The sequence below is a fragment of the Rana temporaria genome, chromosome 5 (genome assembly GCF_905171775.1).
Source record: "Rana temporaria chromosome 5, aRanTem1.1, whole genome shotgun sequence".
Lineage (NCBI taxonomy): Eukaryota > Metazoa > Chordata > Amphibia > Anura > Ranidae > Rana > Rana temporaria.
Genome location: NC_053493.1, coordinates 213,010,848 through 213,027,179, shown reverse-complemented (window position 1 = coordinate 213,027,179; position 16,332 = coordinate 213,010,848). Strand labels below are relative to the sequence as shown.

General features: G+C 44.8%; 1 protein-coding gene across 1 annotated transcript in view; it reads right to left on the bottom strand.

The window, feature by feature from the left end:
- LOC120940588 (unconventional myosin-X-like) overlaps positions 1–16,332 on the bottom strand; it is a 287,319-nt gene that overhangs the window by 72,073 nt on the left and 198,914 nt on the right. The window contains exon 20 of the mRNA XM_040353535.1: positions 1,118–1,242. Coding sequence (XP_040209469.1) covers positions 1,118–1,242 — 125 coding nt within the window. The remainder of the gene's footprint in view (positions 1–1,117; positions 1,243–16,332) is intronic.

The following is a 16,332-nucleotide window of genomic DNA, read 5'->3' as shown; positions in this document are numbered from 1 at the left end:
TTCGTCCGCACGTGTGAAAGGGCCCTAAGGCCTCGTTCACACCATACGCACAAAAACAATTGATTGAAAAAACATGCAGATTTCACATCAGTTTACATCGGTTTTCATGTGTGTTTCAGTGAGTTTACAAGTTGCAGATTCCTGCACAAAAATATGCATGTGATACCAGTGTTGTGGTGTGAACAGGGCACATAGAGAGCAATTGTTTTCTTTGTGTTCTTGCAGAATGTGTGCAAATAAACTCACAACTCTGCAGATGGTGTGAAAGAGGCTCAAAAGAAAATATGTGTTTGTATAGCAGAATTATACCCTGCTTTGTTAATCTCCCACAAATTTTAAAATGTAAAATGCAAGACTTTACAGTAACTGATCCAACCTAAACAATATAAGGTGACATTTGGATAGTGCCATGAGGTACTGTCAAACATGACTTTATATATACAGTGTGTGCATAGGCGTGCGCACAGGGTGTCTGGGCACACCCTAATCACCCTGTGTGGCACAGATCCCCCCTATTTAAACCTCTGATATTTCACCAAAACACCCTAACGGGGCTTCTAAAAAAATGTAGTTGTAAGAAATAATAAAAAATAAAATAATACAAATAAAAACTACTGACACCATCCACTGCCCTGATGACACTAATCTCTGCCCAACTGACACCACCCACTGCTCTACTGACACCAATATCTGCTCTTCTGACACTGCCCACTGCCCACTGCTCTACTGACACCAATCTCTGCTCTTCTGACACTGCTCTACTGACACCAATTTCTGCCCTACTGAAACCACCCACTTCCCTACTGACACCACCCACTGCTCTACTGACACCAATCTCTACCCTACTGATACCACAAACTGCTCTACTGACACCACTCTCTACCCTACTGATACCACCAATTGCTCTACTAACACTGCCCATTGCTCTACTGACACCATCAGTAAATATACACATGCACACACACATATGTGTTTGAGCTTTGAGGTGCACACCCTGATGCAATAGGCTGTGCACACCTATGAGTGTGTGTATACTTGTTTCTATTTATAATGAGTATAGTTAAACTATGATACATTTCCCAAAGAAATAACAGTAATTTAGGATGGAGATACTCACCTAAAACAAAATTCTTGAAACAATATTCTGACGGGAAAGCCGGCTCTGCGGATCCTGACTGTCTCCAGCATGCCAGAATACCTTAACTGGTTTAATACCAGTGTCTGATCAAACTGGTCCGGCATCTGCAGAAAGAAGCAAATTCTTATTGCAAACAAACATATTTTTTTTCTTTCTTAAGGCTCTTCAAGGAACGTCATGACATATAAAAAACACAAACCAGTTACAGTTAGTGTCGACTGACACTGTGATAAGAATGTGATACTGTTCTGTCTACTAGCCAAGACTGGATTAAACACTGCACAACATCCAACAGCTGAAAATCTATATAAACTTTGAAGACAACCAGTATGCTATTTCTACATAGGATTCTGGAACTTAGCTTGTGACAGGTCAAGACACACAAAGTACGGCAAAGTAATGTTGTGTATGGGTCATATAGATATAAACAGTATACGGAAAATACGCAGTAATCATATTGTCATCATTATTTCAAATTTAGCCATGTGAGTTTACTTTGTCTTTCCTTTCTCTATACCAGAGAACCTGCTCGGTTTTCATTGTAAATTGTTCCCTCTTTCGTCACCCACCTATTTCTGCAAGGGTGAAACTTAGAATGAGATGAGAAGCTTGAATACAATGCTATACGTAATTACTGTAGCCTTCTGAATGCTGACACAAAAGAACTAAAAGCTTCTTGTAGCAAATGACACCGCACATGACATACTGCCGTGTGCAATAGGAGGGGGATACAACACTCAGTTTTCAAATAAAAATAATTCTAGCTCATCCAAAGAAAACAGTCTCTCTGATAGTTGTAAGATCACTAGAGCATCCTTTTCAATCCATTTTGATCGTAGTACTAGATGTAGAAATTCAACTTATTGTATGTTTCAATATAAACACATTGGGTATAAGCTCAATAATGTTACCATTTCCAAGAAATCCCAGTTACAAGCATTTTTTGGGGCATTACAGTGAACAGCCCTTAGTGTCTCCCATTGGTTTTGTCCTTACACTACATTTATTTGAAGAACAAGATGCACAGTGACCTGAAGCAGTGAAATGAAGAGAGCGGGCTCTAATGAACACCACAGCTGGTCCTTCCATGTGTTCTGTCACCATAGTAACACTTCCCTTTCTAAGGAATCGCATTGTATGAATGTGATCATCTTTCAGGGGCCTCTCTGATCCAGGGAAGTTGCTGGACATGCTAAATCTGGGGTAGTCAACCTTGGTATCTTTTAAAATCCACCAAATGCATTTTACCAGTACTTGTGTTCAGTGTCAGGTGTAAGAAACATAATGATTCATTTTGGAGATGTACGACTACATATTTAATATATTCATTGTATATCACATATACTCAGGGCCGGACTGGGAGTAAAAACCAGCCCTGGAAAACATTTCATACCAGCCCCATAGCATTATTATACCAGCCCAACATCATAACGTCATTATTTTCTTGTTCATAAAAGAGAAAACCATACATTTTAAAGAAACATTTAAAGATCGTATTATATAAAGATAAGACAGATATGAAAGCACATAGGGCTAGGGAGATATATATATATATATATATATATACAGTGGAACCTCGGATTACGAGCATAATCCGCTCCAGGAGAATGCTCGTAATCCAAAGTACTCACATATCAAAGTGAGTTTCCCCATTGAAGTTAATGGAAACGAAAATATTTTTTTCCGCATTGACTTCAATTGCATGCAATACCGCATGTGGCCAGAGGTGGGGGGCGCCAGAGAGCATCGGAGACACTCGGAAATGTCACTTGCCACTTGTCACCAGATTCAGCATGTCACTTGCCATGCGTCCCCTGCCACCAGATTTAGTGTGTCACTTGCCACCCATCCCGTTACCAGATTCAGCGTGTCACTTGTCACTTGGACTGGGCGACAGCAGGGGGACTGGGCGACAGCAGGGGGACTGGGTGACAGAGGACTTGGCGACAGCAGGGGACTGGGTGACAGAGGACTGGGCGACTGGGTGACAGAGGACTGGGTGACAGCAGACTGGGTGACAGAGGACTGGCCGACAGCAGGGGACTGGGTGACAGAGGACTTGGCGACTGGGTGACAGAGGACTGGGTGACAGCAGACTGGGTGACAGCAGACTGGGCGACAGCAGGGGACTGGGTGACAGAGGACTGGGCGACAGCAGGGGATTGGGTGACAGAGGACTGGGCGACTGGGTGACAGAGGACTAGGTGTCAGCAGGGGACTGGGTGACAGAGGACTGGGTGACAGCAGGGGACTGGGTGACAGCAGGGGACTGGGTGACAGAGGACTGGGCGACTAGGTGACAGAGGACTGGGCGACTGGGTGACAGAGGACTGGGTGACAGAGGACTAGGTGTCAGCAGGGGACTGGGTGACAGAGGACTAGGTGTCAGCAGGGGACTGGGTGACAGAGGACTTGGCGACAGCAGGGGACTGGGTGACAGCAGGGGACTGGGTGACAGAGGACTGGGCGACTAGGTGACAAAGGACTGGGTGACAGAGGACTAGGTGTCAGCAGGGGACTGGGTGACAGCAGGGGACTGGGTGACAGAGGACTGGGTGACAGCAGGGGACTGGGTGACAGAGGGCTGGGTGACAGAGGACTGGGTGACAGAGGGCTAGGCGACTGGGTGACAGAGGACTGGGTGACAGAGGACTGGGTGACAGAGGATTTGGCGACAGCAGGGGACTGGGTGACAGAGGACTTGGCGACAGCAGGGGACTGGGTGACAGAGGACTTGGCGACAGCAGGGGACTGGGTGACAGAAGACTGGGTGACAGCAGGGGACTGGGTGACAGAAGACTGGGTGACAGCAGGGGACTGGGTGACAGAGGACTGGGCGACTGGGTGACAGAGGACTAGGTGTCAGCAGTGGACTGGGTGACAGAGGACTTGGCGACAGCAGGGGACTGGGTGACAGAGGACTGGGTGACAGAGGACTAGGTGACAGCAGGGGACTGGGTGACATAGGACTGGGTGACAGCAGGGGACTGTGTGACAGAGGACTGGGTGACAGAGGACTAGGTGTCAGCAGGGGACTGGGTGACAGAGGACTTGGCGACAGCAGGGGACTGGGTGACAGAGGACTGGGTGTCAGAGGACTAGGTGTCAGCAGGGGACTGGGTGACAGAGGACTGGGTGACAGCAGGGGACTGGGTGACAGAGGACTAGGTGTCAGCAGGGGACTGGGTGACAGAGGACTGGGTGACAGCAGGGGACTGGGTGTCAGAGGACTAGGTGTCAGCAGGGGACTGGGTGACAGAGGACTTGGCGACAGCAGGGGACTGGGTGACAGAGGACTAGGTGTCAGCAGGGGACTGGGTGACAGAGGACTAGGTGTCAGCAGGGGACTGGGTGACAGAGGACTGGGTGACAGCAGGGGACTGGGTGACTGGGTCCCCTTTTAGGGGATTGGTTTCATTGGGTGACAGAGGACTGGGCGACTGGGTGACAGAGGACTGGGTGACAGAGGACTAGGTGTCAGCAGGGGACTGGGTGACAGAGGACTAGGTGTCAGCAGGGGACTGGGTGACAGAGGACTTGGCGACAGCAGGGGACTGGGTGACAGCAGGGGACTGGGTGACAGAGGACTGGGCGACTAGGTGACAAAGGACTGGGTGACAGAGGACTAGGTGTCAGCAGGGGACTGGGTGACAGCAGGGGACTGGGTGACAGAGGACTGGGTGACAGCAGGGGACTGGGTGACAGAGGGCTGGGTGACAGAGGACTGGGTGACAGAGGGCTAGGCGACTGGGTGACAGAGGACTGGGTGACAGAGGACTGGGTGACAGAGGATTTGGCGACAGCAGGGGACTGGGTGACAGAGGACTTGGCGACAGCAGGGGACTGGGTGACAGAGGACTTGGCGACAGCAGGGGACTGGGTGACAGAGGACTTGGCGACAGCAGGGGACTGGGTGACAGAGGACTTGGCGACAGCAGGGGACTGGGTGACAGAAGACTGGGTGACAGCAGGGGACTGGGTGACAGAAGACTGGGTGACAGCAGGGGACTGGGTGACAGAGGACTGGGCGACTGGGTGACAGAGGACTAGGTGTCAGCAGTGGACTGGGTGACAGAGGACTTGGCGACAGCAGGGGACTGGGTGACAGAGGACTGGGTGACAGAGGACTAGGTGACAGCAGGGGACTGGGTGACATAGGACTGGGTGACAGCAGGGGACTGTGTGACAGAGGACTGGGTGACAGAGGACTAGGTGTCAGCAGGGGACTGGGTGACAGAGGACTTGGCGACAGCAGGGGACTGGGTGACAGAGGACTGGGTGTCAGAGGACTAGGTGTCAGCAGGGGACTGGGTGACAGAGGACTGGGTGACAGCAGGGGACTGGGTGACAGAGGACTAGGTGTCAGCAGGGGACTGGGTGACAGAGGACTGGGTGACAGCAGGGGACTGGGTGTCAGAGGACTAGGTGTCAGCAGGGGACTGGGTGACAGAGGACTTGGCGACAGCAGGGGACTGGGTGACAGAGGACTAGGTGTCAGCAGGGGACTGGGTGACAGAGGACTAGGTGTCAGCAGGGGACTGGGTGACAGAGGACTGGGTGACAGCAGGGGACTGGGTGACTGGATCCCCTTTTAGGGGATTGGTTTCTAGGGGGGGCAGCAGCCCAATTCACAGTCCTAAGCGCAGGCAGATTATTATTATTTTTTTTTTTCAAATGACACATTTTTTTTTTTTGCATTTAAAAGATAGGTTCAGAGAGTAGGGGGGAGTTGACCATGCAATGGGGAAAGAGATTATACAGTCCAGATTACAATTTGCAGGGGCAGCAAAGGTGACAGAGAAAGGGGGGTGCACCATAAACCCCCCCCTCTGTCACCTTTGCTGCCCCTGCAAATTGTAATATGGACTGTATAATCTCTTTCCCCATTGCATGGTAATCCCCCCCCCCCCTCTCTGCACCTATCATTTCTGCCCCTGCAAATTGTAAAATCTCTCTCTCTCACACACCACCAGTGCACGGTGCACTCACCCCCCCCCCTTCCCTCTCTCAGATTATTATACAGACAGAGAGAGGAGGGGGGCCCGGGGGGGTGCACCGTTATATGGTGAGAGAGTCGAGATACAGCATACAAGATTTCATTCACCTTGTGCTCCAAGGATAGCCGGCGCCGTTCACTTCTCCTCTGCCTTCACACTGTCACGTGACTCTGCAGGAGAAACAAAGTGGGCGGTGCTGGCGCCGCACGGGACGATGGGACGTTCGGTTCCCCTGCTCGGCTCCTCCCCTCCCTCAGACACGTGATCGCTCCAGTCCACACAGAGCGGGAAGGAATCAAGGAAAGTGCAGCGGCGAGCATGGCGGCCGCAACCCGCTGGCGGCCGGCCCGCCGCTGCTTTTTATTAATAATGTGTGACATTAACATGACACTGGAGTGCAGCTAGGCATAGGGCAGGCATATAAATGCAAAGTGCGGCCGCGATGGCGACCGCGATGGCGGCCGTGGCCCACAGCTGAGCTGATTCATTTGACTGATAGCAGGCGGCCTACCGGGAATTTTCCCGGTATCCCGGTCGGCCAGTCCGGCCCTGCATATACTATATATATATATATATATATATATATATATATATATATATATATATATATATATATATATATATATGGGATGTAAGTGACTTTGAACGTGGCATGGTTGTTGGTGCCAGACAGGTTGGTCTAAGTATTTTAAAAACTGCTGATCTACTGGGATTTTCATGCTCAACCATCTGCATATATAGGGTTTACAGAGAATGGTCCAAAAAAGAGAAAATATCCAGTTGTATGGACGGAAATGCCTTGTTGATGTCAGAGGAGAATGGGCAGACTGGTTTGAGATGATAGAAAGGCAATGGCAACTCGAATAATCACTTATAACCAAGGTATGCAGAATACCATCTATGAACACACATCACATCGAACCTTGAAGCAGATGGACTACAGCAGCAGAAGACCACACTAGGTGCCAGTGCTGTCAGCTAGGAACAGGAAACTGAGGTTACAATTTGCACAGGCTCACCAAAAATGGACAAAAGAAGATCGGAAAAACGTTGCCTGATCTGATTAATATCGATTTCATCTGCAACATTATGATGGTAGGGTCAGAATTTGGCGTAAACAACATGGTTCAGGCTGGTGGTGTAATGGTGTGGGGGGTATTTTCTTGGCATACTTTGGGCCCCTTAGTACCAATTGACCATAATTTAAACGCCACAGCCTACATGAGTAATGTTGCTGACCCTGTCCATCCCTTTATAACTACAGTGTACCCATCTTCTGATGGCTCCCTTCAGCAGGATAATGCACCATGTCACAAAGATCAAATCATCTCAAACTGGTTTCTTGAACATGACAATAAGTTAACTGCAATACTCCAATTGCCTCAACAGACACCAGTTCTCAATTCAGTAGAGCAGCTTGGGGATGTGGAGGATTTGCATGGATGTGCAGCGTACAACTGCATGATGCAATCATGTCAATACGGAACAAAACCCTGAGGAATGTTTCCAACACCTTGTTGAATCTTTTCTACGAAGAATTAAGGCAGTTCTGAAGGTAAAAGTGGGTCAAACCCAGTACTAGCAAGGCGTACCTAATAAAGTGGCCGATGAGTATATATATATATTTTTTTAAACTTACACATTCACATTATCATAGCCAATACGAATGTTTTAACAGCAATACCACAACAGCAAAAATTTGAATTTGATGCCTTCACAGGATATTACAACCTGTCACACCACTGTCAAGCTCGTTTTGCCTTTTTCTCAAATCATTCAGTTATGTTATCTTTTACTGACAGCTGGTATTTCTTTACATAGCATAGCAAAGTCATAAAGGAACTTTTATATATATGTTTCTCAATTGTATTAGCATACAGATTTTTTCTTTGATAGTACTCTCCATCTGCCAGTGCCCATACCCCAGAGGTTGGATTACTTGGTATTCCAAATTACTTTATATATCGGACACATACTCAAACTTTAGTTTGTGTATTAAAGTGTTTGTTTTTCAAAGCCAGCAGCTACAAATATAGCAGCTGCTGACTTTTAAAAAATTAACAGTTACCTGTCCAAGTCGCCCGCGACGTCGGCAGCCGAAGACGAGCGGTAGCTCAGCTCTCGGCTTCCCCCGCCGCCATCCTTGGTAAGGGAATCGGGAAGTGAAGCGATGCAGCTTCACTGCCCGGTTCCCTACTGCGCATGCACGAGTCGCTCTGTGCAGTTCCCACTGGTCCCCGCTGTGTTCTGGGAGCAGAGTGTTTCCCAGAACACAACGGGGGGGGGGGGGTTGACGGAAGAGGGGCCGGACTCCCGTGGGAGTCTATACCCGGAAGTGGTGCAAATACCTGTTTTATACAGGTATCGGCACCCCCTCCCCCCTGAAAGGTGTCAAATGTGACACCGGAGGGGGGAGGGTTCCGAAAAGCGGAGGTTTATTTTGGGTGAACCTCCACTTTAAGTCACATCTTCATACCATCCCCTTTGTTAATCCTGTGTGCTCCTGTGGGAGTGATTTATAAAAAAAAAGCCTGTTATACCTCATGTCACAGCTCTTCTCAGTGATCACATGATTGGCTGGATTTCTCCTCTCCCTGTCTAAAAGATGTACGTCAAATGGGGGATGTGGAGGAAAGGAGAGAGATAGTCGACAGATCACCTGATCGCTGAGAAGAGCTGTAAAATGAGGTATAGCAGGCTTTTTTTTTATCAATCACGAACACAGAGGCACAGTATTAGAACACAGAGGGGATGATATAAAGATGTGAAAGTTATTTGAGCAGCAGGAGTTGTGGGCATGGGCTCTGTCATGAGCTGACAGGCAGGGAGAGAGGGGGAGAGAGCACAGAGGAGACAGATAGCAGGGCGCGGATGATGGGAGCACGTAAACTGACCATGGTGATAGGGCTCAGCAGCCATGATACACTGTGGACAGTTTACAAAGGGGAGGGCATAGTCAGGCAGGATCAGCCAGGTATTACCGGTGTTACAGGGGGCCAAATGACACAACACAAGCACTGTGCTGTATAACATGCTTTAAAGTAACAGGATCTTTTTTTTATTCTTTTGGGGTCAACAAACGCTTTAATGTTTTACGCTAGGAAATTGATTCTGTTGAGATGGAAAAATGCTGCTGCACCCTCAGTACAGAACTTTTATCATATGGTGAATAAAGATTTACCTGTTTTTAAGCTAATATAGAAGGCTAGGGCTTGCCCTAATAAGTCCTTTAAAATCTGGCAGCCCTGGCTTGATATAGCGGACTCCTTTTGCAAAGACACTCTGCTATCTCAACAACTGTAACACTATATATAATTTAATACCCTCAAACTATTGGTTTGTTAATACCATGGTGGCCTTTTAGCTCTCCAGCTCAATGGGGAGGGAAGAGGTAGTGGGGGGTACGAGTGTTGTACGTGTGAATGGGTGGAAGGGCAACAAATTTGTGTAAATAGAAACGAAGGGCAACAAATTTGGCTCTGCGTGGTCCAACCATAATAGTTTTGTTATTTATATGTCCTATTACTCGTTTTTGGAAGACATCTGAGATATGTAACTGCTTTGTTAGTTTGCTGGCCTTGGTAAGGCTTGCTGTTTTTTTGCATATTCTTGTTTTAGGTGTTATGCTTTTGGAAAAAAGGAAAAGAAAATGGAGTAAATAAACACCTTTCAAAAAGCATATAGATTTTTGCCTCATTGATGATATCTAAAATCGGTTGTTACTTACACACTTTGAAAATCAATGCTGAAAAAAATTGTTGTTGCACCTGTGTAGTCGGTCGCCCTTTTACATTAAAAAGGGTGGTAACGTTAGATCCTGTTTGAATTACCAGCATCAAAGGAGCACTTGAGAGATTAAAAGGAGATGAATCATATAATTCATATGCATAAAGGGAAACTTTATTATACCAAACATTTGTTTGGCGTACAAAGAAAAGGTACAGCTTTCCTGTGAAGCGTGTCTGTTAAAGTTACCTAAGGTCACCGAAGGCCTTGTGCAAATAAAACGTGTAACTTTTAGTGTAGTATTGGCTTAAAAAACTGTATTGTTTTGAACAATGTTTCAACCTAACCTACATTATCACATCTTATATTCAGTCAGTTAGTTTATGAGTACTGAAGTGAGTTGCTGGAAAGACACACACGTAAAAACACTGGTAACAAGTGCAAAGTTGTAAATAACACAAGGATCCTGTAGCAATATATGATACAGGGACATACAAAGTAAGGCAGTGTCTACTTAGCAGAAACTATTGTAAAATAGCTGAGAGGTCACAATGGTCACATCTCCTTTACACACAAATCTCGGTTTGTTATAGACAAAAGAAACAACTTTTTTTGTAAGGAAGAAGAAGACTAGTTAGTCTTCCCAGGTCCTCAGGAGATCTGCTTAGCACCCTGGTCCTTCCAATTAAGTTTGTCTTATTTTTTCTAGAGAAAAGTGGAATTATTACGGTAATTGTGAGGCAATCTCATCTAAACTCTAGTAATACTTCAATCTAGTACAAAAAAAAGTTCATGTTTCACTTGCTTTGGAATACCAACTTTGCAATAAGTGTTTTACCAGATGTCCAAAGGACTAAAACAAGGAACTGCACTGCGTACGTTCTATTCTTTACAGCCATCTAATAAATACCGATGTTACTGACTATTCCTGAGCCCTCCTAACTGGAAAAGGCTAGAAAAAACACTCAGCCAGGCAGTGAAAACTGGCACACTGCAACAAGTTCAGTTATGTCAGTATCACAGCCTGTTTACTGCAGTCTAATCCTGTACTTTATTATTTACCAAGAATAACTGACTCCACTCCGCTATTTTAGTTTCCACCTGCTTCATATGCATCTAATTCACATTTCTGCTTTTCTGGAATCAAGATGGATGATCATCAGACAATCATAGACAATTACATGATTAGCAACTGTACTTTAATAGATATCATGGGATTAGCTACTATATTTACTGCTATCTGAAGATCTCTTAATAATGTAATTTACTGTATTATAAATTGCAATACAAACAATGTATATACCTGGATCCACAAGGTATACAATCTTTCACTTGAACTCTGACAATGTCAGTGGGAAGTCAATAAAGTCCTAACAACACCTTTCTAGCGCTATAACCCAGGATCAAGAATCTCTGCTGCCCCTTAAGCCCCGTACACACGACCGAGTGAAGCTGTCAAGAAACTCGGCGAGACAATTTTCTCCATTCCCGTCAAGGAAATAGAGAACTTGCTCTCTTTTTGGCTCGTCGAGTTTCTCAACAGTTTCCTCGACGAAAATGTACACACGACCGGTTTCCTCAGCAAAAAAATATCTCCCAGCAAGTTTCCTGCTGGTTTTTGCCGAGAAACTCGGTCGTGTGTAAGAGGACTAACTGACAGATTCAGGGAGTTTTTCTTTTACAAAGTGCTGCTAGTACTGCACCAAATTCAAAAAATAATTACCTCAAGTTTCAGGTAATGAAACTGAAGGTAATTAAGACCAACCATAACTTGGCGTACAGAGACCGGTAGAGTGCCTGTCTTTGTAAACTGCAGCAGGTGACATATTTGCAGCTGCTATCTCCTTACCTTCCCACCTGTCACTATGTAATCGTCTTCAGAGCCGACAGTCTCTGAGCAACCAGTAATTCTGATAGTGGGTGAAGCCTGATGGGGAAGCTGAGACACTAGTTACCAATCAGGTCCACTCTCTTCTTGTGTTTCACAGCAGGCAGTGGGCAGATTCTATTTTCAATTTCAGGTAATCTATTGGCTATTGAGATTAATATCTAGAGTCGTGACACATACAGTATATGCATGATTCACTTTAAAAGACACAGAGCAACATTTGTTTTGCTTTTTACCTATATATTGGCTATGAACTTACCCTCGGCCTGCTGTCAGTCACAAAGGCAGCGGACCTGATTGGGAATTACTGTCTGGATCTCTTCAGGCTCTGCCCACCCAACTTTAAAAATCCTTTGCTGCTGAACTGTTTGTGTGACAGCTGCAGAGGCAGGAGGAAAGTCAACTGCACTGGGGGCAGAATGTCCGTATGGTCTCCACAAATGGTGTGTGCCCCAAATTCACATTCATGTTTACAACAGGTAAACACATTTGTTGCCCATACCATCGGATGGCATGTAGGAATTCTAAAGGGTATCATAGACACAGCAATACATACACAAGAATTCACCTGTGTATGTACCATAATAGGGAAAATGTCACCTCTAAGAGTAATACCAGGCTGCCATGGCTCACCTCCTTCTGAAAATGCTAGTTGCCTGGATGCTATGCTGAAAATCTGACTTCAATACTTTCCTAATCTTGTACCAGTATGCATATCAGGATAGTAAAATAAAAGACAAAAGTCTTTTTCTGCGTACTTGTCTTGGGTTAATGATTCAAATATTGAAGCCAGAGGGTAAGAATGATAGCCTGTCAACTAGCAATTGCAAAATAAGATGGATTGAAAAAATCCATACTTCTTGCAGGAAAGTTTTTTTTTTTTAAAGCTGTGGAAGCATAAGATCACTGTAAATGTTTCTGCTACTACAGTTATCGTTGTGGTCTTCCAGGTCCCATGCCAAGCAGCATAGTATCCACAAGAGGTCACTTGCTCAGAATTGGTGCTGTTCACAGAATGTCTTACCGTTTTCTCAATAAATGCAAGGCATTCTCTAATTGGATGAGATGGAGAGGTGGGGCAGCGATGTCAAGCTCTCTATCTCGTCCAATTTCTTATCGGCTGCTAGGATTCTGCGCACATTTCATTCCTGCTTTGCAATCAAGGGTTAAACTTTGCAACTACCAACCTATTTCATATAGGAATAATGCAAAATACAAGAAACATGATGCAAAAACAGCATTGTCTTTGCTTAACATATGTGTATAAGTAATACCGTACTTTGATTTAACACAGGACACAAATTATGACGGAGGCCCCGTACACACGACCAGTTTCCTCGGCAGAATTCAGCTTCCGACCGAGTTTCTGGCTGAATTCTGCCGAGGAAACTGGTCGTGTGTACACTTTCAGCCGAGGAAGCCGACGAGGAGCTCGACGAGGAAATAGAGAACATGTTCTCTATTTCCTCGTTGTTCTATGGGAGCTCTCGTCCCGCCGAGCTCCTCGGCGGCTTCAGTGCTGAACTGGCCGAGGAACTCGATGTGTTTGGCACGTCGAGTTCCTCGGCCGTGTGTACGAGGCTAAAGATGCATACATAGATTCTTTGGTGAATAAGGCCTTTGATGTAAAGTTCTATAGCACACAAAAAATGCACTATAACTATAAAATAAATGCTAAACTACTGAAATAAAAATGCCAAAGCATTTAAATTGGTCTTTTATAATTTCTGGAGGCTTAATCATTCCATATGCCCATCTGAGACATTTGAAATAATAACTCCCCGTCACTCTTGGCTCTGTTTGAATGACAGGGGTGGGATTAGATCATGACCCTGCAGATCTGACTCGCATGTGGAAAGCGATCCCAACACTGACGCTCTTATTTCCATAATGTGTTAATAATTGTGGTCTAATGTCAAGCCAATTAAAGTCTCAGGATGATTAATTCTGGCACTGTATGGCCGCTCTCTCATATTCCTACCTTCACTGCAAATGGCTCTCTCTTCTCTAAAAAAAAATCAGTCGCCTTCTTTGCTGCCTGATAGATTACCATGATAAACAGACAGTTGGAAGCCCATTATCTGGCATCTGCTATTCCATGGTTATTTTAGCATGGCAGAAAATAAATTGCATTGTCTGAAATGTGATACTGTTTTTGAATATAATCTGTCTTTTGAATGCTCTGTGTCAAATTGCACACAATTACGCAAACGCATACACACGCTAACATTTATGTCTATCTAAAGGATTAGGAGAGATTTTTGAGTCTATGGAATCTTTATTACAAGAATGTTTGTTTAAGTCTGAAAGACAAAACCTTTTCACAGGAGACACTTCTTCATATATAGAAAGTGGAAGCACAATAAAAGAGTGCCCTGAACACAAACAACTCAGGTTGCTGTGACACTAAAGCATCCACATAATGCCTAAACAATAGGGATGAGCTTCGTATTCGAGTCAAACTCATGTTCGACTCGAACATCGTATGTTCGATTGTTCGTCGAATTACAAACGTTTTGCGCCAAATTCAAGTGGCGTTTCACGGCCCATAATTCACTGCGGCATCGCAGTGCATTGCTGGCTGATGATTGGCCAAGCATGCGCTATGACCCGCATGCTTGGCCAATCACAACTTGCAAAAAACGGAGAGCCATAATTGGCCAAAGCCAGGGTGGCTTTGGCCAATTATGGCTCAGGGGGTTTAGTACACACCCCACACTATAAAAGGCCGCCTGCAGACTGTTTTTAACACTTTTTTTCCATTGATACATGTTCCCTGGGGCAAGACCTGGGTTCTCAAAGACGTTTTCCGACAATAACTTGCATATTAGGCTTTAAAATTAGCACTTTTGAATTCGAACGTTCGAGTCCCATAGACGTCAATAGGGTTCTAAATGTTCGGCGAACGGTCGGTCCGTTCGAAGGTTCTGGTGCGAACCCAACGGGGGGTGTTCGGCTAATCCCTACTAAACAGGTGAAAGCCTTGAGCAGGCTGACAAATGAATCATTTACCTTAATAAATGTTTACCATTGGGGAAATCAGTTGTAAATGATCCTAACTGAATTGTAGTGACAATGCAAGCTGCAATGAGAAAATCTACTACTAGTATCACTCTGATTATAAAAATACAATGTTTCAACCTAAATACAATGTTTCAACTTATGCTAACATTTTGCCCTGTATCCTAGTAAAGAATGCATTGCAGGTCTGTGTCGAAGGACTTGTGGAAACAAGTAACAATTTCAACCCGTCACTTATGTTGTAGCAAAAGACAGGGGGACTGATTTAATAAGGGCTCATTGACACCTTTGAGATTCAGTGAATTGTGGTCAAACACATTGCATTCAAAATGACTTGCACCCCAAAGCACTAAGGCACTGCAGCTTCAGCACGCATGTATTACAGTGCACCATAATGCACAGTAACACATTATTATATGTATCAAATGTTGCATATGCATTTAATGGTCTGTTCCTGTGTGTTGACTGCCCATTCAAAATGACTGTTTCAAAGCAATGCTCAATACCCGACTCAAAGCGCATTAACATGTGTATGTTAACGCAATGTACAGAAAATTGAGTCCCTAAGAATATGAGAATCTTTACGTAATAATTTGGGTGAATATTCACTTCAGTTATCCAATCATATAAAAACCTTTAGTAAATCAGCCTTACTATCTATAATCTGCATAGTTAGTACAACGCGCTCCTTAGTTTGTTTTCGTTTAGCCTAGACAGCCATTCTTCTCCAGAGTGCTGATATTCAATTCTTTGTAACAAAGATTTTTTTTTTTTTTAAATGCATAACCAAATAATTAGCTTTAACCCTCCTGGCGGTATCCCCGAGCGTGACTCTGGGTTGATTTTTTCTACCAAAATCGGTAACCCCGAGTCACGCTCGGGGTAGATATGCAGAGCCTGCAGCGCGCGCTGGCTTACCTTCTCCTGGATCCAGCGATGTCACCACGCTGTGTGAGCGAGCGGGACCTCGCTCGATTCACACAGCGTCCTCCTGTGCCGCCGATCTCCGTTCCCTGCGACGTTACGACGCACGGGAGCGGAGATCGGCGCCAAATTTAAAAAGGTAAACAAACACTATACATACAGTATACTGTAATCTTATAGATTACAGTACTGTATGTAATAAAAACACACCCCCCTTGTCCCTAGTGGTCTGCCCAGTGCCCTACATGTCATTTTATATAATAAAAACCTTTCTTTCTGCCTGAAAACTGTAGATTGTCCATAGCAACCAAAAGTGTCCCTTTATGTCAAAAATGGTTTTAGATCAGCTAGAAAACAGCGATAATAAATGATAATCACTTGCAGAATTGTGCGATAGCGATTTGCGGGGAAATTCGTCATAAAAAAAAAAAAATTTCAGTGATTTTGAGTTGATTACATTATTGAATAATTTTTATTTTAATTATATTATTACTTGCTATAATTATTTATAATTATTTATTATATTATAATTTAAAATTTTGTTTTTAAAAAAATGTCATACCCGGGATGCCTATTAGATTCTTGTTTGGTCAGATTTAAGTGAGTTATTCCTAAAAATCACAGGCCTATAGTATAAA